Source organism: Eschscholzia californica, unplaced genomic scaffold (assembly GCF_041429995.1).
Source record: "Eschscholzia californica isolate CP2 unplaced genomic scaffold, dmEscCali1.0.p SCAF_3, whole genome shotgun sequence".
In the NCBI taxonomy this organism is placed as follows: domain Eukaryota; kingdom Viridiplantae; phylum Streptophyta; class Magnoliopsida; order Ranunculales; family Papaveraceae; genus Eschscholzia; species Eschscholzia californica.
This window is the reverse complement of record NW_028238420.1, coordinates 62623086-62645317: the sequence shown is the minus strand read 5'-3', so window position 1 is coordinate 62645317 and position 22232 is coordinate 62623086. Positions and strand designations below refer to the sequence as shown.

Below are 22232 nucleotides of genomic sequence, written 5' to 3'. Positions count from 1 at the left end.
TATTTTTAGAGAGAGAGATCAAGAACTTTCGAAATCTTCTCTGAAAAATCAATTTAATAGAGAAAGAGATCATTTGATTTATAGAGAAAGAGATCATTGGAATTTATAGAAAGAACTGGTTCGGTTACTCCTCTCTGGGTATATAAACAGAGGTCGTTTGCATTGAGAAAGATCTCATCTTTGGACAGCAAGAAACAGGGAGCTCTAGAGAGAAATAATTTCTCTGTTCTTTATTCCTCTCTGTGCTTCAATTATAAATTTTTAGAGAGAGAGAGAGACAGAGAGAGGGAGAGCCTCTTCTCGGATTTAATTCATCTTCTTCTTTTGTTTTCTTTTCTTTGTTAATCTTTTTGTGAGAGAAAGTAAAAAGAGAGAGAGAAACAGAGTAGTGATTTAAATTGAGAGAGATAGAGAGATAGAGAGAAAGAGAGTTTATGTTGTTCTCTGTTGAGTTTTAGAGAAGGATAGAGTGAGTTTGTGAGAGATTTTCTATCATCTTTTCTTCTAATAACAGAGAGTGATTGAAGAGAGAGGTGTTCTTTGTTAATAAAATTTCAGAGAGTTGGTTGAATGTCATTTATTTCTATTGAATCATTGAGTTTCTTTTCCTTTCCTCTCTGTTGGAAGTAAATTCATATTTTCTTTAGAGAGAGCCACAGAGACAGAGAAAGAATCCATTTCTTCAACTAATCTTCTTCATCTAACATCAACAAAGAGCTTCAGATTTGGTGATTTTCTTCCCCTCTCACTTGATTGTTATTTCATGAGAACATTTATGACATCTTTGATAAGCATGAGTAAATAATTTTTCTAGTCTAAGGTTTTAGATGAAGTTTTAACATGTTATTTTCGATGATATAATTTTATGCTTAATATCTTAATGTTTCAAACGTTGTAAGAATTTCATAGTTTCGAATATTCGAATTTTTCTTCATTACCTATGCTTTTGATTTGATGGCTCATGTTTAGGTTAAGTTCTTTAATGAGTCATGCTTACTAATTGATGGATAATAGTTGCGAGTTCGACATTCCGATACTTTGAGTTTCAACTTTAGGGTCAGTCGGCTTTAACTCGAAAATTTTCCGGGGTTCGGTATGATAGGTTACCGAAACTTGAGTGATAAGAAAAGATATGCATGATTAAGTCATTGTTAATACGTGTTAAGATGGATTCTAAAATCCTAGGTCTCTCCCCCATTTGAGTTCTTTGAGTTCATTTTTATTTATTTTATTTCAGTATTTGATTTTATAATCACCAAAACAGTTTTCAAAGAAAAACCGAGTTACTTCCAAGTCTTAGGATAGATTTCATTTAGTCTCTGAGGAACGAACCGGTCTAACCGGAAATATTACAACTTGACGCCCGTGCACTTGCGGGTGTAGACCTATTTAGGGTAACCTTTCTAGGCCCATCACAAACCAATGAAGGAATTTTTATCTCTCAAGAACATTATGCAAAAGAAATTCTCAAAAGGTTTCAAATGGAGGACTGCCAACCCGTGAGCAATCCTATGAAATGTGGAGTTAAAATTTCAATGTTTGATGGTGAAGAGAAGGTGGATCAAACTTTGTTCAAGGGATTGGTTGGAAGTCTTAGATATTTGACATGCACCAGGCTTGATATTTTTTATACAGTTGGAGTAATTAGTCGTTTCATGGAGGTGCCAACAATGACTCGTTGGAGAATTGCAAAAAGGATACTTCGTTATATTAAAGGTACATTAGAATATGGATTATTTTATTCGTACTCTAAGGACTTTAAATTAGTGGGTTATTGTGATAGCGATTGGGCTGGTGGTTTTGATGATCGAAAGAGTACAACTGGGTTTCTTTTCTTTATTTGGAATATTACTTTTACATGGAGCTCGAAGAAACAACCTATTGTGACCTTATCAACATGTGAAGCTGAATATGTGGCAGCAACTTCTTGTGCTTGTCATGCTATATGGTTTAGGAAAATTCTTAACACTCTATTACTTGTTCAAAAGGAAGCTACGAACATTTATGTTCACAACAAATCAGCACTTGCATTGGCTAAAAATTCGGTGTTTCATGGTAGAAGCAAACACATAGATACAAGGTATCACTTCCTTAGAGAGTGCACCATAAAAAAGGAGGTGGAACTAAAATTTGTGAAGTCGCATGATCAGATTGCAGACATTTTTACTAAACCACTCAAAGGACATGTTTTCAAGCACTTGAGAGCATTATTTGGAGTTATGAAGAATCAAGTTTAAAGGAGGGTGTTAGAAATAATAAACTTGATCTTGGTACATGAATATGTGTGTTTCATGACTTTAATTATATTCATGCATTTTGTAATTCATGTATTTTGGAATTCATGTATTATCTAGTACATGTATTTAGGTTTGAAGTATTCATAATTTAGATAGTCATGTTTTAGATTATAAATACCTATGTAATTCTCAATTGTAAGCATCCAAAACAAGTGTGATTTATCTAATATATTTCAAGGGATTAAGAAAGTATTTCTGTGGGTCTTCAAATAATTCCATTAGAAAGAGAAATAGAAGATAAGAAGCAACAACATTAAGATGAAATAAACAAATTTTAGGGCAAGAAGATGAAAAGGGAGAGATTTGCATGAGGAAGCGGCCATGGCAATATTTTTATCAATACTATTATAAAATGATACAATTTTAGGGCTGCTCAGAAGCTTTATCACACTTTTGGATCAAGATCTCTCGCACAAGTCTCTCATGGGGTAAACTCGCACAAGTTTCTTCAAATACTATTGTGTTTGTGTGTGTGTGTGTCTTAGTTATCATTTTTCTTGTGCTTGTCGTTCTTTTCATTGGGTCAGGAAATCATCTAACACTATGTGATTAACTCTTCGTCGTGTTTTTCTTTGTAATGTTATTAACTCCTTAACTACTGTGTGCTTTTGTTGAATTTTACAGTTCTGGCAACAAAATAACAGAGAGCCTACTCGAATGGATCTATTTAAATAATGTTATACAAGTAAAGGCAAAGGAATAGTAAACCTCATTACTGTCGAACGACTAGTAATTATTTTACACCTCATAATGTTTTATTATTCATAATGATTGTGTAGATAGAATTATAGACATTGAACAAGTTTATTCTATTTTATAGAAAGATATGGAGAACAAAAGGGATTATGTAATGCAAAGTATTGATGGAGAAGTAGACGACTCGCCAGGTCTCTATTTCCTCGGCAATCTTCAGCAACTAATAACAAAATAGATCAAGAGATTTCAGACATGAAGCAGGAGAATGTTGAGTTACAAGAGGAACTTTCTTCTTTGAAAGCACAATTGAAAGAATTTATGAATATCATGCGATCACAAGGTGTTGGTTCTTCATCACAGGGTGCTGGTTCTTCATTGCAGGGTGTTGGTTCTTCATCACAGGTATATTTAACTTAATCTTCTCAAATAAGTATTGATATGTCGTCGATTTAACATATTTTGGTGATTTATTTGTATTTGAATTTTAACAGGGGGAGTAGCCATTGTTTCTTCTCAAAATTAGCTTGGAAGGAGAGAATAACAATCACTCTCAATCCATTTGTTTCAGCATTTCCTTCTTCCTTGAAAGCTCACACCTTTTCTCTAATCTTTATACATTTTATGAACTTTGAGCTATCCCATTTTATATATGGACTAGCAGAGCTTATGTCTTTTGCTTTCATTTTACATTTTTTTGAGTGTGTTTCATGCGTATGACTTGCACCTTACACTTTGTTACGTACTGTAACGGTTGGGCTAATACCTATTCTTTGTTTCAGTTTCCTTCTTCCTTGAAACCATTTGTTTCAGTGTTTCCTTCTTCTTCCTTGAAACCTGTAAGTTGCTACTTGCTCGATTAGAATACTCTATTCTTTGTTTTGTGTGGTTTTAAAAATGTTAATCCATTTAGACTTCACTAGTCTAGCTTGAGAGGCATTATTAGATAAAATGGGTGAGGGAATCATCATCTCACTAAAAATGGTTCTTAACTAATCAAAATGAGTTATTATGAGATAACTCATTTCATTCCATGACAATTTTTAACTGTTTTGGAATAGCTACTAACTTTAAATCAGACATTACATCATCAAATCAAAAGCAATATAATAATGTGTTTGGATGAGAGATACTTTATCTGAATCTACTATAGAATGTAAATAAACCCTAGATACGTAGGCAGCTAATTTGAATTTAAGATGGAGTATTATATGGAAACACAAGTTTGTTCAATCCATTTAGACTTCACTAGTCTAGCTTGAGTTTCAAATAGATATGTATTTTCCAAGTTTTAGGATTTCAGTAATGTATAATATCTGTGTGACTATGTTGAAATTCACATGGTTTGTCACACTTTCAGCATTTGTTTGTTTCTTATTCATGAATCTTCCCCTTTGTATGGTTTTACTATTCTAAATTATTTTATTGACTTTGAATCAAACTCAATTTTTAAGTCATTCGATATTAAGATACGTGTTCTTTCCTTTTCTTTGTAGGGATTGAATTTGATGATGAAGAAGTATGAATTTTGAAGAATGGAGTTTTGTTTATATATATATGATTTTGACGTTGATAGTTATATGTAGTTTATGATTAGTTGAAATTTATAAGTTTACCTTTAGATTTATAGATTTATGTAGTTTACGATTAGTTGAACTTCATATATTTACCTTTGGATTGATGTGTTATCGATTTGTTTTGAAATTTATGTTTATCAGGTTATTATTTATTATATTGCTGCAATTTATGGATCCCCTACTGCAGCAACGGGTGCCAACAATTGATTAAAAGATAATTAAAAAAATTATTGCGACGCTATATGTGCCGTCGGCACAAGTTATAGCGACAGATAAGGTCCGTCGGCAGATGTTATAACGACGAATAAGGTCCGGCGGCGGAATAAGCGGCTATCAAGAGGGCGCGCGAAATTTGGCACCAAATCATATTGCCAACGATGATTATTTTTTATATCGGCCATAAAGTTTGGTTACGCATTCTTGAGAAGATACTAAGTTATGTCGACGGTAGTGAAAATTCAGGAAACCGTCGGTAGTACTAGGGCCGACGGTAAAAATTCTGTCACCATTGTCGTCGGCAAGAGTAATGCCGGCGCCTTTTAAGCCGACTCCTCGCTGCCGTCGGGAGAAATCTTTGCCAAAGCTTCTTCTATGTTTCCGACGGTTTCCTTCCGTCGACAATAACCTTAATTTTTTAGTGATCAGTTCGATTTAGTCCTGAAACTAGCCAGTCTACTTAGGTTGTGCTTCCTTCGACCTAATCTTGCTCAGACGTAGGCTTGTCTTATCGCGGTGGACCAATACTACCCATATATAAACTATTCTTTTTTTTTTTTTGGAAATGATAAAATTTAGAGTTAATTCCTATATGACCCCCTACTTTGTGACCAGCTTCCTTTATGGCCCCATTTTTTTCGTAAATTCAAATATGACCCCCTTTTTTGATGTAATTGTCCTAACTACCCTTCCTTTAAATCTTTTTTCAAAATTAAAAATAAAAATAAAATTATAATTCCACCTCATTTCCTCTCCACCACACATCTCTCTCCATGTCAACTCTCTCTCTCCACATCACCTCTCTTTCCAACTCACCTCTCTCTCTCTCCAACTCACCCCTCTCTCTCTCTCCAACTCACCTTCATCTTCTCCGATTGAAGTCGCCGGCAGGAGATTTTTCCGGCTGGCGACTTCCCGAAAAAAAAAATTTCTCTCATCTCTCTCTAAAAATCCGGCGAAGGGGGTTTCCCTTCGCCGGAGCCGTGAACGGACCGATCTGGTCTGTTCACGGCAGACCTTAGAGAGATGAGAGAAAATTTTTTTTTTTGGGAAGTCGCCGGCTGGAAAAATCTCGGCCGGCGACTTCAATCGGAGAAGATGAAGGTGAGTTGGAGAGAGGTGAGTTGGAGAGAGAGAGAGAGAGGTGAGTTGGAAAGAGAGAGACGGGTGAGTTGTAGAGAGAGATGAGGTGGAGAGAGATGAGGTGGAGAGAGAGAGGGGTGAGGTGGAAATAACTTTTTTTAAATGTTTTAAATTTAGAATTAAGAAGGGTAGTAATGACATTTACTTGAAAATAGGGGCCAAATTTGAATTTACGAAAAAAAAGGGATCATAAAGGAAGCTGGTCACAAAATAGGGGGTCATATAGGAATTAACTCTAAAATTTATGCTCCTAGGAATGAACTTTAGAACAATTTGCATATATTTTTATTACATTAAGGAAAGTGAATGAAACTCAACAAATTAAATTACCCACATTTAGGTGTCGTTTGGCAACACCAAAATAAGTTACTTTTTTACTTATTTAAGTAGAAAAGTCAAAAAGTTAGTTTGGTACGAAAAAAATTACCGACTTTGTTTAAGTTAAAATTTGACTTTCTTTTGAAGTTATAATTTTTAGCTTTTGACTTCAAAGTAAAGTAACTTTTTTTAGACACGCATGAATTTTATTTGACAATTTTTTTTTCTATCTCCGCTCCTCTATCCCAACAAAACTTCTACCATACCATTCTACTCCCACCACCACAACAAGCATTGCACCTCTCCACCACCCTACCTCAACTAGCACCACCACCACACCTTAACCACCACCACCACCATACACCACCACACCTCGACAACCACCACCTCGTAGCTCCACCACCACCACGGCCACCGCCACCGCCACCACCACCACCGCCGCCACCACCGCCACCACCACGGTACCTTCACCTCCACCACCACCACCACGGTACCTTCACCATCACAACCGTCATCGCCACCACCACCACGATACGTCCGCTGCCACCATCATACCTCTACCACCACTACCATCAAACTTCAACCACCACCATACCCCATAACCATACCTTCATGGCATCACCACTACCACCAATATCACCACTACTTCGTATACAAGAGTAATCATGGAAATCATAACTAAATTCAATTAAAATCAAATATCTCTATGAGAAAGAAAATAAAATTATCATTAGTAAATTAAGTTACCAAACTAACTTTTTGACTTTTTGACTTTTTTACTTATAAGTAACATTTTTGTCAAATATACTTTTGAAATTTTTTTACTTTTTTAAAGCAAAATAACTTCTACTACAAGTAAAAGTACTTCTACTTTTGGTTGCCAAACGACATCTTAGACTAGTACTAGTTTAAACTTGACTAATGCAGTCCATGGGGTTTAAACGAAACTACATTCTGAAGATTGTCATACCCTACATTAACATCAATCTGTTGGGATTTCCCGAATATTGATAAAGCAGAATTACTACTAGCGAAAGCCAAACACCACATAGGTAACTTATCTTCACCCCCCTTTTCATATCTCATCCACGTATTCATTTTTCCCAATTCTAAATCAACCCTAGTAAAATGAAAAGTTAAAATCGGTGTATGAGTGAATATATCTTCTACCGTACATCGATAACATAGTCCAAAATGATCTGTTTCGTAATGTCTTTGATCCGAAAAGGTTACCTTTGTCTTGATAGATTCCGCCAATGCATTATTAGCTTTCTCATATATAGAAGAATATGTGGCGCCCGAATCCACAATGAGGCCTCCTCCTGCTGCCCATGATGAGTTAAAAGTCCCCGGCCGAAGGCCAAGACGTTCCTTGTTAACGCTTATATCTTCCAAGTTTACGTAGTAATGGGTCGGATTGGAAGGATTGTTTAGCATCGGAGTCACCCCTCCGATGATAGATGCCGCTTCTCCAAAGTGTATTCTACTTGTGATACCTTCCTTGGCAGGAGATACAATGCAATAAGAAAATTTAGATTCCGTCATTTGGGTAAGAAATGATAATTTGCCTTTACCTAGACCCAATACTCCTGGTGGAAAAGGCACAGATTTGTCCTTTTGACTAGTGAATTTGTTATCATGACCACAACCAAATACTATGCTTGGGATGGTGTATTTGGTTCTCCTGTCGTCAATAGTTAGGGATTCAACAGAGAGATCACCTTTGCTATAGGACATATCCCCATATTCAACTCTATAAGGACATATACTTTTTTCATTACGGCATGCAAAGGGCGGTTTGTAGAAATTCACGAAAATGTGATGATTGGAGATAGATGAACATAAATAAAGGACACCATATTTAACGAGGTTCAGTCGGACATTCACGACCTACATCTTCGGAGAAAGCCAAAATGGCTACATACTTTATTAACCACAATTGTGGTGATTCGTTACAATGATTGATTAGTAATCGAATGATTTAATCCTCAGAACCCTTTCTTATTTATAGAGAAATTAGGATCAGGGTTCCTAGTTTATCCTAACTAAACTAAGAAACAATATAAAATATATCTAATAATAATATTAGATATATTACAAGAAATATTCTAAATATATGAAACTGAATATTCTTGATCTTCACATATCTTCAATTATCTTTAGTCTTGATTGTCGGATTTTCTCATCTCGATTCGTCTCTTATATCACGTGTTTACACACGTATCTCAACACGGTTTTGGCGAAAATTTGCACAATTCGTAGCTACAATTTATCACTCTATAAGAAGATGAGTTATGCGGATTGAACATCTCCGCTATCCGTTGATTATAACAGTTCACACAAGGAATACATTGGATCCAAATGATATCACTACCTGTGTCCATGAAGGCATAACTTTGGATAGGCGGGGTACCGATTCCAAAATGTACAACATGAGCGCCCATATAGAAATCTCTCGTAAATGGAAAGTCGAAATGAGGAAGCTTATTATCCCCAATAGTGTTCATGAGATTAATATAAGGATTTAATCTTGACTAAGACATTGTTAAATTCACGATTATATAATAATCGGGGAAATACATTAAATTAATGACACGATAATTTAACGTGGTTCGGTCGATTACTCAAGACCTACATCCACGGAGAAATAACTCTTTATTAATAATTCACCACATACAATTGTATGTGGGTTTGATCGGTTACATTGGTCAGACATAACTCGATGAGTTTTATTCCTAGAACCCTCTCCTATTTATAGATGACTTAGGGTTTAGGGTTTCCTAGTTTCTGATTACTAAACTAGGAAATAATACAAAATCTATCTAATATTATCATTAGATAGTTACAAGAGATATTCTGAATATATTATACTAATATTACATATCTTCACATATCTTCTAATATCTTCACGTATCTTCAAATATATTCCGAATTCTTCTTGATCGTCGGATCTCGTCTTCTCGATCCGTCACGTACATACACGTGTTACACACGTATATTATTTCTGCAACTTATCTTGACCGCCGGATCTCCTATTTTCGATCCTCCTTATGTAACGTATCCTATTACCCCCCCGCAAGTTGGAGCACGTAAATTTTGAAGTGTCCGACTTGGAGAGAGAAAAAGAAAATACTTCTTGATTCGTCGTACTCGTCTTCTTGCAACTCTTGGATTGTGGATGCGTCGGAAGATGATTGAACGATGATTAAGTCACAACCAAAAGGTTGGTAGTTGCGGTCAAAAAATTGAGCGAAAATCAATGACAACGAAACTACATGTATTTTTCTCATGTATGTAAAGTTGGTCATTGTATTTTTCTCATCTATTCGGTGGAGAAATATTTCAAACTGTTATTTGGTAGGAAAGACAAGTCATCATAGATTATGTATGAGTTGGAAAATGTCATGGGAGAATCCGGAAATAAAGGTCAAAATAGATATATTCTATTTGTGGTGGGAAAATCCAAAATATAATTGGAAGAAATAAAATAATCATAAGAAAAATATGATTATGAAAATTTCGCGGTTGAATTCCGGAATTAAAATCCAAAATAGGATTTCTTTCTCCGTTGAAAGAAAAGTCCAAAATTTTGGTAGAGAAATAAAATCGTCATTAAAAAAGTATGACTTTGGAAATGTCACGGATATATCCGGAAAAAAAAATAGATGAAATGATCTATTTTAGTGTCACAAATAGAAGAGAAAAGTGACAAAAAAATTGTGTCACAACTACAAAAAGTTGGGTATAGGTGACGGTATAGGTCTGTCACAAAAGAAATTTCCGACAGTTAAAAACTGTGGCAAGTGACTGTCATAAAACAGTGGTATGAGATACTGTCGCAAATAAAATTTGGAGAAAATTAGAAATTTCTAACAAAAAAATATTAGGGTTTTCCAAAATTGGGTTTTCCTAAAACTATTTCTCAATCTCGATTTAGGATGAAAATTAAACAATAGAAATCACATGTTATGTGTAAGAGGCTCCTAATTCATGATTGGTATAATCCATATCAATCTAACTCGATCAAGAATCGATGGAGGATGATTTGGTTTGTAGAAAGATATGGATGTAGAAGCAAAAGAAATCGATGCTTCGTTAGTTTCATGGCAGCAAGACTCCTAGGGTGGTGGACTAGGGCAAAAGTAAAACACCTATTAGCAATACTAAAAGGGTGAGTTGTTTGCTTGATGTTTCAAACCTAAATAGAGTGAAAAACAACAGCAAAGAACAGTGATAGAACAAGTGGGAAATGTCACAAATGGAGTGAAAAATGTCACGATGCACTCAAATTAAGTCAAGTAAGCAACCGGAAAAAAATGATTCGACGGCGGCAAGAAGCGTCGGATTCGTACTGGATAAAATAGGAGATACCCTCCAAGGAATCCAGAGATATGACAAGATGTAATCTTGATACACTATAGAGAGATAGTTTGATTGAAATGGATCTCAACCTAGGTGTAGTCAGTTGGGAATCAATGAGAGACCAAACTTTAAAATAACTACATGTCTGCCTAGGGGTGGTCGATGAGGGCTAAGGAAGTTTAAACACAGATCGACCGATAACGGCGTCCAATGGTTAGAGAGAGAAAGTTGGTGAAGCCAAAGAAACATAGAGCCCTTGGTTTTGAGGGATCAAGGGCGGTATGTGGTAAGGTCGGACGCCGATGAGAAGGTCTCCGAGCACCTATTAGCAATACTAGATAGTTGCCTGGTTGCTGATTTAAAAGCAAGAAACCCTAAGAGGGTAAAGTCTCGGGAAGATGAAGAAATAGGTGGTAGGGTCGGTTGCTGGGTCAGTCACGGGTCAAGGTTTCTGGTCACGCTCTGCTGACTTGGGTCAGCGTGCTCAAAGATTGCTCTAAGGGTCTGTTTGGTCACTGACTAGATAAAACCCGGGTTCTCAGACCTAATTTAGATCTAAAAAAATAAAATAAAATCGAAAAAATTAACGAAAAAATCAAAAATTAATAGAGAAGATACCTTTGTTGAAGAGGAAATCCATGATGCTTATTTGATGAACTTTAATAAACTCCATGAAATCATGTCTGATTTTCGTACAAAAATATTTTCTTCTTTCACTTGAATTTCTCGTCTAGAAGATAAGGCATAATAATCACAAGAATAATCTTGGAAAAGTTGAACAAATCGGCTACGCGATTGTAAAATAATATAATCACAACTAAAAGAAAGTTGTTGGAAATTTTGACGCAACAATAAAAAATTGTTGGGAAAAGCGGAAGCTAAAACACGAACAAATAACCTGCTCATGATACCATGTTAAATTCACGATTATATAATAATCGGGGAAATACATTAAATTAATGACACGATAATTTAACGTGGTTCGGTCGATTACTCAAGACCTACATCCACGGAGAAATAACTCTTTATTAATAATTCACCACATACAATTGTATGTGGGTTTGATCGGTTACATTGGTCAGACATAACTCGATGAGTTTTATTCCTAGAACCCTCTCCTATTTATAGATGACTTAGGGTTTAGGGTTTCCTAGTTTCTGATTACTAAACTAGGAAATAATACAAAATCTATCTAATATTATCATTAGATAGTTACAAGAGATATTCTGAATATATTATACTAATATTACATATCTTCACATATCTTCTAATATCTTCACGTATCTTCAAATATATTCCGAATTCTTCTTGATCGTCGGATCTCGTCTTTTCGATCCGTCACGTACATACACGTGTTACACACGTATATTATTTCTGCAACTTATCTTGACCGCCGGATCTCCTATTTTCGATCCTCCTTATGTAACGTATCCTATTAGACATATTAAGTGAGGCCTGAATTCGTTCCAAGGGGGCAAGATTTGGATTGTAAAATGGTGATTGAGGTGAATAGATAGTATCAATTAGAGATAATGAGAAACCTCGCTCCTTATCATATGTTCCCGTGCTATTATTTCCAAGAGACGAAGACCATAGTAATGTAGATGATAGAGCAATAGAAGAGAGAAGAAGCAACAACATTAGGATGAAATGAACAAATTTTAGGACAAGAAGATGAATAGGGAGAGATTTGGATGAGGAAGCTGCCATGGCAATAGTTTTTTATCAACACATAGCTTGTAAAATGATACCCCTCCGTCCCATTTTGTTTAGGTGTTATTCCTTTTAAGGAAGTCCCAAAGTGTTTGTCTACTTACTTTAAATAAGACTCATTTATTACTAATTTTATTAATGTTAACCAACATACCCTTACTTTTAATACTAATAAAAAATTTCTATTGGTTCTACACTAGTTCCAGTGTAATTTTTATTGTAATACTCTAAAGTAAATATGGGTAATTTAAGAAAATACATTTAGTTTTTTTTTTTTTTTTTGTTGAAGGAGAAAATACATTTAGTTAGGAAGCAATGAATGACAATCCTTAATAAGTTGGATCTCCTAAAAAGTCAAATAAAATGGGACGAAGGGAGTACTACAACCCTTTAGATTGATAGGTGACATTATTAACCTCATATCAATGTACCATTACTGAATCACAATTAATAATATCATTGTATATGGAAAGTGACATCTTCAACAAATCCTCCAATATTTTGCAAAGAGAATTCTCTCATTAAATGAATACTATCATATCAATAGTAGAAATACCATTTTGGTTAAAAGAAAATCTAAGAACATAGTATACAATAATATTAATTGAATGAATATTGTCTACACCCCCCCCCCCCCCCCCCACCACCACCACCCACCACCACCACCCACCACCCCAAAGCTTTACTAATTACTCATATCCCCCTATTTTTTTTATACCTAGATTTATATCTAGTAGTTATAGAGTCTTGTTCTTGGTAAAGTTTCACTACTCCAATAAAACGACATTGGGGCTTACTATCTCGAGCATGCATATCACCAAAGAGGAGACTTTTCGTTGCACATTTTTCCGACGATTTGCAAAAAATACCGTGTGAAAGGACTATTTCTGACAGATTTAAAAACAGCCGTCGAAAATACTAACAAATGTTACGGCTTGCCTCCTCACCCGTCGAAAATGCTATGGAATCATTCCCGCCACCACTGTACCACTATTTTTTATGGTATGTGAGATACATGCTGTTGAAAATGCTTATTTCTGGTGGGATCTTCTGTCGGCAAATGTATTTCTTACGTCGTATAAACGATGAATCCCATTTTCATTTTCAGTTGTGCACCGTCGGAAAAGGCTTTTTGCGACAGTTTTAACTACTTTTGACGGTTTTTTATATTCGAAAATACATTTCATTGGTGTAGTGGAACCTACGGCCCAAGTTCCAGACACTCTTCCAAGTGATGTATAATTGTTACAGTCCTCCACCAGAATAGATGTCATCGGGTCTAATTACATACATAACGACCCAAGATTTAGTAGTTCCCGATATTTGTCTTTGCTTTTGATACACAGACCCATGCCAAACAAGTATGAAGTTTTGTTTCTAGAGGAAGCTTCACGAACCCACCCAAAAGACCTGGACACGCACTAAACTTGAGCACATCTCTATACCCCTGACTCTGGACGCTCTTCTAAGTAATGTGGGACTATTACAATGAGCAGACAATCAGTGTAACACTAGTAGATTTTTATAAAAAAAAATACTAGGAAAATGAATTAAGAAGGATAAACTATTACAATGAGCAGATCGTAACACTGAACTTGCAACATATTTGAGATACACTATTGTTGTACCAATATTTTCATCAAAGGCAAATTAAAAGAATCCTCATGAAAATGAAATCAAATGAAACCCCAAATTCAATTAGTTTAAATTTTAGTAATACAGTCCATAGGCTTAAAAGATATTATATTCTGAAATGTATCGAACCCCACATTAACGTTGATCTGTTGGTGTTCACCAAGCATAGACACACCACTATTAGAACGTAAGAACGCCAAGCAAAACATTGGTAAAGTTTTTTCATCTCCGTGGTCAGTTCGTATCCATGAATTGTATTTAGTTAATTCTAAATCCATCCCAGTAAAATGTAATATTAAATTGGGAGTACGATAGAATATATCTTCTTTTGTACATCGGTAACATAGTTCAAAATCTTTGGTATGGTAATGTGTTTGATCTGGAATTGTTGCCTTTCTCTTTACCGATTCGATTAATGCATCAATAGCTTTCCCACTTAAGGAAGTAAATGCGGTTCCTGAATCCACAATAAAACCTCCTCCGCTTTCCCACGATGAATTAAAAGTCCTTGACGGAAGGCCAAGGCGATCCTTATTCACGCTTATGTCTTCCAAGTTTACGAAGTAATGGTTAGGCAGGACAGGATTATTTAACATGGGTGTCACCTCTCCGACGATCGACGCCTCTTCTCCAAAATGTATTCTGCTTGTGGTACCTTCTTTGGTACTAGCTTCAGATAACAAGCAATAAGAGAATTTGTGCTCTTTAATTTGTGTAAGAAATGAAAACCTACCTCGATTTAAACCCACTATTCCTGCTGGAAAGCGCACCATACGGTCTATTTGACTAGTCAATTTGTTGTCTTGACCACAACCAAAGATAACATCTTTAATGGTATAGGTGCTTTTCTTAATAGTGTCATCTATAGTTAGGGTTTCTGAAGAAAGAATACCCTTGGTGTAGGACATATCCCCATATAACAATTCATAAGTACATGGAAGTTTCTGATCACGGCAATCTGATTTGCCCCTTCTTGGGGCAAATTGACACATTTCGGTTCTACAAGTTATCTTTCGGTAAGAAGATGACCCCATGGGATAGAAAATGTCTCCTCCTTGATTATAACATTTCGTGCAAGGATAACACTGGATCCAAGGGAGTTCACTACCTGTGTCCATGAAGGCATAGCTTCGATATGCCGGGGTACCGATTTCAAAATGTACAATATAAGCGCCCATGTAATTATCTATCGTAAATGGTAAATTGATGGAATCAATCCCATTGTTGTTGATGAAATTAAGGTAATGATTTAATCTTGAGTTAGACCGACGAACTGAGGCATGAATCCGTTCCGAGTGGGTAAGGTTTGGATTATAGAATGGCGAATGAGGAGAACGGGTACTATCAATCAAAGATAGTGAGAAACCTTGGCTAATGTTATTTTTTGTTGTACTACTATTGCCAAGAGATGAAGATGATAGTAGAGGCAATGAAAGAGAGATCGAAGAGAGTGATAGCAACAACAATGTGTTGAAATAAACAAAAGTTAGGACACTAAGACGATGAAGGAAATTTTGGGATGAGGAAGCTGCCATGGTCATATTTTTATCAAATACTTAGGCTTAAAAAGTAATACAAAGTAGGTAGTCTGATATTTATAATGAAGTTGAAATTTGACTTGTTAAAAGACAAAAAAAAAATATAATATATAGTAATATATCATCAAAGCAAGATCTCCTGCAATATTTTTTTATAGTGTTTTGGATTTTTTGGCTCATACAAATCATTAAAATATTTACTTAAAAGACCGATTTGAATATCAATTGTATTAATTAGAGTATTGAGGAATTTATTGTGATATCTTTCCGGATGAGAATGACGAACTTACCTATATTGGTTAGGGGGCTTTGTCTTGGATTCCACCGAAATATTAAAGATCAGGACAATAAATAGAGAGAATTAAATCTTAAATGAATTGTTAAAAGTAGGGTTATTTCCCAAATAGCCCTCAGCTTTCTGACATGCTTCCTGCCTAGTCCTATACTTTATAAAAAATACTCAGATGACTCTCTTTTTCAGTTACCGTTATAACTCTGTTAACTAGTCATCATCTCTCCCTGCCACCTCATCGCCTCTCTCAGCCACCTCATCTTCTCGCCACCTCATCATCTTCGCCGGCGAAGGTCGGCGGGCCGACGGGCAACCTTCAAACAAAAAAAAATATTTTTCCCCCTCTCTCCTTTCTCTCTCAAAAAAAAACTTCTCTCCTCTCTCTCTTTAAACAGATCTAGAGAGAGGAAACCTTCAAAGGGTCTGCGAACAGACCTTCGATGGTCTCCTCTCTCTAGATCTGTTTAGAGAGAGAGAGGAGAGAAGAAAAAAAATTGCAGAGAGAGAGGAGTGAGGAAAAAAATTGTTTTTTTTTTTTGTTTGAAGGTTGCCGGCCGGCGACCTTCGTCGGTGAAGACGATGAGGTGACAGAGAGAGGCAATGAGGTGGCAGAGAGAGATAATGACTAGTTAACGGAGTTATAACGGTAACTGAAAAAGAGAGTCATCTGGATATTTTTGATAAAGTGCGGGACTAGGCAGGAAGTCGGTCACAGAGTTGGGGGCTATTTGGGAAATAACCCTTAAAAGTATAAAAAGTTTAAGACTTAACTTTTGTCTTGGAGATTCTCGGGTGAAAGAACAATAGATTATAAATAGGGGTATAAGCTAGTGTGTTAAGCAGGTCGGGTCGGCCCGGATCGAGCCTGGTATCGGCTCGATCAGTACAGGCTCGACTTGGTCTGTATAGATAACGGGTCAATTTATTTCTGATCTTAGGTTGGGCCTCTGATTTTAACCCGACGGATCAGGCTCAGTATGATCCGAAAAAAATCGGGGTTTAGGCCCAACCATCTCCAGAAAGAAGAAGACCACTAGTTCTTTTTATTGATTCCATTAATTGTCCAAAAAAAACTCTTTTTGCTTGTTTAAGTTGAACTCCAGTAACGGAGGTCCTCAGAAAGAGAGAAAAAGGACGAAGAGAAAAAAGATAAGGAGAAAACTTATTTTTTATTTACATATAGAAGATAGAGAAAAGAAAACATTGTCTATAAGACTTTTAATTGTCTTCAATGGAGATGATAAATATGAAAATTATGAATATGAAGACAAGGTACTAAAGCTATAGAGAAAAGAACATAAAGGATAAAAGCATAAATAAAAAACAAAAAAAAATAAAGCAGAATAGTTTCGAAGAATTTAAGTTTGGTTGACGAGTCAATGTATTGAAAAGGGATATTTAGTATTAGGGTAAAAAAGAAAAAACACTGACATTAGCATTTGGGTCAAGAGTTTGTCCGTTGTAGGGTCTGGGTCACAGACTAACGGTTGACCCAGTTAATTAGATACGGTCGTTACCAACTGTTAGTTTGTGACCCTAATGCTACTGGCGGTACTTTTCCATTGACCCTAATACTAACTTTATCGTTTAAACATTAGAACATGGGTGTCTTAAGAAGAATAGGTGAAAAAGATGTGTGGGTTCCAGGAGTATATACATTTCGATGGAGAACTTGTCTACTAATATGAGAAAATAGCCACAACCGGATGTGGATGGTGTATTAAATGGTCCCCATATATCGGCATAGATCAATTCAAAAGGATGAAAAGGTTTAGATGAACTAGAAAGGAAAGAAAGGCGTGGTTGTTTAGAAACAGGACATATATCACACGAAACTTTATTTATTAATCCACTCTTAATACATGAATGTTAAGAAGAAATAAAAGACAAACGCTCTAAAGATGGGTGGCCAAGTCGCCAATGTCATAAATCAAAAGTACTAGAACTACTAGAAAGAAAAGATGAAAAAATCCTAGGTTCCGTGCGTAAGTAGTAGAGTCTGTCATGAGTATCACCAAGTCCAAACGTCCTTGTTGTCAATGGGTCCTGAAAGACACAAGATGATTTGTTAAAATAAACACCACAATCAAGAGATTTAGTGGTTTCTGAAACCGAAATAAGATTAAACTTAAAAGTCGGTATATGTAAGACATTGAGAAGATAAAAATCTTTAGTAAAGGGGGCGGATCTAATGTGGATAACTTGTGATCCGTCCAGTAAACGGACGCAGTAATGTGGTGGTGCCTTTGTATAAGACGAAAAAGAGGAGATGGAAGCGCATATGTTCTTCGCGGCACCGGAATCTATAATCCATGAAAGGATGTAAGGAGGCGTACCTGTGAAGTTGACTTGCAAGTCTGGAGCGCCTAAACGGAGGGTGCTTGTAGTGGGATTGTTATTCTCAAACAATCGAACCAAGTGATGGTATTGGTCTTTGAGTCATCGTGGTGGCTGAAGGCACCCCCTGTTGTGACAGGTCAGAGACCGAACCAATCATCACCGAGCCAGCGAGTTGGGTCTGTCGGGTACGTGAAGGATACCCATGCAGTTTATAGCATGTATCTTTCACGTGCCCATGTTGGTGACCGTTCTCGCAATAGGGACGAATCTGTTTCGGGCGTTGGCGATCTTGCCTATCGGTTCTATCAAAGCGACCTCTCGATGACTGTCCCGCGGCTAGGGCAGCGGCTCGGTGGTGGTGATAAGTGAGGTTTTGCTGAATCTCTTCATGTTTAATCATACTGTGAATTTTAAGAACAGACGGGAAGGGATCCATAAGAAGTATCTGACTTCGGATAGCAGCAAAGTGATCATGGAGTCCTTGAAGGAACTCCATGGCACGATCTTGATTAGACCGATCAATTAAAGCTTTACCGTGACCACATAAGCACGGTTCGATGGCAAGGAAAGATTGAAGCTCATCCTGGTGAGACTTGAGATTAGTAAAGTAAGTAGAGACGTCAGATCCGTCTTGTTTCATTGAAGAGATTGCACGTTTGAGTTTGAAAGATTTTGGGTGCATTCGTTTGATGAAATTTGTCATAAATATTTGTCCAAATTTCAGCAGCAGATTCATCATATAAGATTGATTGACGAAGATCGGTAGAAACCGAGTTGACTAACCAACTAGATACGAGATCATTACATCTATCCCATGCATGTAATTCAACAGGGGTTGTCGGTTTAGAGATTGAACCATCGACAAACCCGAATTTATCTTTGGCTCTTAAAGCCATTTTCATTCCTCTTGACCAGGAGGCATAGTTGTCTCCGAAAAGAAGAGGTGTTATCAGTATAGTAGTAGGTGAATCACTATGATGAATATCATAGATCGTAGAAGAATGCGGAGGAGTGGTGGGATTGTAATCTGATCCTGATTCAGGAGGTGTAGACATGATGATTAAAGAGAAAGATAGAAAATCGTTTTTTTAAAAAAAGTGTGCCTCTTATACCATGTGAGAACTATCTCTTAGATAGTTCGAGTATTAGTCGAACGAAGGAAAAGATATTTCGGAATAGTAAAGAAGAAGCAGTTAGAGATTAATATTTCACTTGTGTATTGATAACAATGAGGTTACAGGTATTTAGAGACTTAATGAAATAAAATTAGGGTAAATCTAAGATAGAGATTACAAGTAATTGATGTTAATCCTAATTACAACAAAGAATCTCCTGGAAGGTGGAACCGGGTGGGACCGGTTCCTGTAGCCCGACCGGGTCGGTCGACTCGTGTATATGGATCGGGTGGCCGATCCATATGTATGACTCTAATAGAAGCTGCCATGGCAATAGTTTTTTATCAACACATAGCTTGTAAAATGATACTACAACTTTAGATTGATAGGTGACATTATTAACCTCATACCAATGTACCATTAATGAATTAGAATTAATAATATCATTGTATATGGAAAGTGACATCTTCAACAAATCCTCCAATATTTTGCAAAGAGAATTCTTCCCTTAAATGAATACTATTATATCAATAGTAGAAATACCATTTTGGTTAAAAGAAAATCTAAGAAGATATACAATAACATTAATTGAATGAATATTGTCTACAACTCCCAAAGCTTACTAATTACTCATATCCCCCTATTTTTAATACCTAGATTTATATCTAGTAGTTATAGAGTTTTGTCCTTGGTAAAGGTTTCATGACTCCAATAAAAAGACATTGAGACCTACTAACGCATATTACCGAAGAGCAGACCTTTCGTGGCACGTTTTTTCCAAGGTTTGCAAAAATACCGTGTGAAAAGGACTATCTCGGACAGATTTAAAAACAGCCGTCGAAAATACTAACAAATGTTACAGTTTGCCTCCTAACCCGTCGAAAATGCTACGGAATCATTCCTGCCACCAATATACCACTATTTTTGATGGTATGTGAGATACATGCCGTCGAAAATGCTTATTTCTGGTGGGGCCTTCCGTCGGAAAATGTATTTCTTACGTAGTGGATCTCATTTTTCTTTTTCGTTTGTGTACCGTCAGAAAAGGCTTTTTTCGACAGTTTTAACTCCTTTCAACGATTTTTTACTTTCAAAAATCCAAGTGATGGATGTCCACCCTTTGGAGAATAGATGTCATAGGGTCTAATAACATATGTAACACCCTCTGATATTGTCTAATAACATATGTAACACCCACTCAAAAGACATCAACACGCACTAAACTTGAGCGCACCTCTATACCCCGGACTCTGGGCACTCTCCTAAGTAATGTGGGACTATTACAATGAGCAGCCGATCAGTGTAACACTAGTAGACTTTTATTAAAAAAAAATAGTAGGAAAATGAGTTAAGCAGGATAGACTATTACAATGAGCAGATCGTAACACTGAACTTGCAACATGTTTGAGATACACTATCGTTGTACCAATATTTTCATCCGACAAAAGAAGAATACTCATGAAAATTAAACATCAAATTCAATTAGTTTAAACTTTCGTAATGCAGTCCATAGGCTTAAAAGATACTATATTCTGAAGTGTATCGAACCCCACATTAACGTTGATTTGTTGGTGTTCACCAAGCAAAGACACACCACTATTAGAACGTATGAACGCCAAGCAATACATAGGTAAAGTTTTTCCATCACCGTGGTCAGTTCGTATCCATGAACTGTATTTGGTTAATTCTAAATCCACCCCAGTAAAATGTAAAATTAAATTCGGAGTACGATAGAGCATATCTTCTTTTGTACATCGGTAACATAGTTCAAAATCTTGGGTACGGTACTGTCTTTGATCCAGAATTGTTGCCTTTCTCTTTACAGATTCGATTAATGCATCAATAGCTTTCCCACTTAAGTAAGTAAATGCGGTTCCTGAATCCACAATAAAACCTCCTCCCCTTCCCCACGATGAATTAAAAGTCCCCGACGGAAGGCCAAGGCGTTCCTTATTCACGCTTATGTCTTCCAAGTTTACGAAGTAATGGTTAGGCAGGACAGGATTCTTTAGCATTGGAGTCACCTCTCCAACGATCCACGCCTCTTCTCCAAAATGTATTCTGCTTGTGGTACCTTCTTTGGTACTAGCTTCAGATACCAAGCAATAAGAGAATTTGTGCTCTTTAATTTGTGTAAGAAATGAAAAACTATCTCGATTTAAACCCACTATTCCTGCTGGAAAGCGCACCATACGGTCTGTTTGACTAGTGAATTTGTTATCTTGACCACAACCAAAGACAAAATTTTCAATGGTATAGGTGCTTTTCTTAATAGGGTCATCTATAGTTAGGGTTTCTAAAGAAAAAATACCCTTGCTATAGGAATTATCCCCGTATGACATTTCATAAATACATGGAAGGTTCTGATCACGGCAATCTGATTTGCCCCTTCTTGGGGCTAATTGACACATTTGGTTTCCACAAGTTATCCATCTATAAGAAGATGACTCAAGGGGAAAGAAAATGTCTCCTCCTTGATTATAACATTTCGTGCAAGGATAACATTGGATCCAAGAGAATCCACTACCTGTGTCCATGAAGGCATAGCTTTGATGAGCCTTGGTACCGATTTCAAAATGTACAATATAAGCGCCTATGTAATAATCTATCGTAAATGGTAAATTGATCGAATCAATCCCATTGTTGTTGTTGATGAAATTAAGGTAATGATTTAATCTTGAGTAAGACCGACGGACTGAGGCATGAATCCATTCCGAGTGGGTAAGATTTGGATTATAGAATGGCGAATGAGGAGAACGTATACTATCAATCAAAGATAGTGAGAAACCTTGGCTAATGTTATTTTTTGTTGAACTAGTATTCCCAAGAGATGAAGATGATAGTAGAGGCGATGAAAGAGAGATCGGAGAGAGTGATAGCAACAACAATGTGTTGAAATAAACAATAGTTAGGACACGAAGACGATGAAGGAAATTTTGGGAATAGGAAGCTGCCATGGTGATGTTTTTATCAATACTATGGCTTGAAAAGTA

At 36.4% G+C, this 22232-nt stretch overlaps 4 protein-coding genes across 4 annotated transcripts; all 4 read right to left on the bottom strand.

Moving 5' to 3' along the window:
- Positions 1 to 7162: 7162 nt before the first annotated feature.
- LOC147553028 (aspartic proteinase CDR1-like) lies at positions 7163 to 8688 on the bottom strand. The gene is made up of 2 exons (XM_086668672.1): positions 8498 to 8688; positions 7163 to 7970 (listed from the first exon to the last, which is right to left on the bottom strand). The coding sequence occupies exons 1-2, from the start codon at positions 8686 to 8688 to the stop codon at positions 7163 to 7165; spliced, it is 999 nt and encodes a 332-aa protein (XP_086524798.1).
- A 5334-nt stretch (positions 8689 to 14022) lies between these two features.
- LOC147553027 (aspartic proteinase CDR1-like) lies at positions 14023 to 15489 on the bottom strand. Its single transcript, XM_086668671.1, has one exon. It carries the CDS (start codon positions 15487 to 15489, stop codon positions 14023 to 14025), a length of 1467 nt encoding a protein of 488 aa, XP_086524797.1.
- A 2696-nt stretch (positions 15490 to 18185) lies between these two features.
- Positions 18186 to 19179, bottom strand: LOC147553026 (uncharacterized). The gene is made up of 2 exons (XM_086668670.1): positions 18919 to 19179; positions 18186 to 18707 (listed from the first exon to the last, which is right to left on the bottom strand). Exons 1-2 carry the CDS (start codon positions 19177 to 19179, stop codon positions 18186 to 18188), a joined length of 783 nt encoding a protein of 260 aa, XP_086524796.1.
- Positions 19180 to 20726: 1547 nt separating this feature from the next.
- LOC147553025 (aspartic proteinase CDR1-like) lies at positions 20727 to 21776 on the bottom strand. Its single transcript, XM_086668669.1, has one exon. It carries the CDS (start codon positions 21774 to 21776, stop codon positions 20727 to 20729), a length of 1050 nt encoding a protein of 349 aa, XP_086524795.1.
- Between the last annotated feature and the right edge of the window lie 456 nt (positions 21777 to 22232).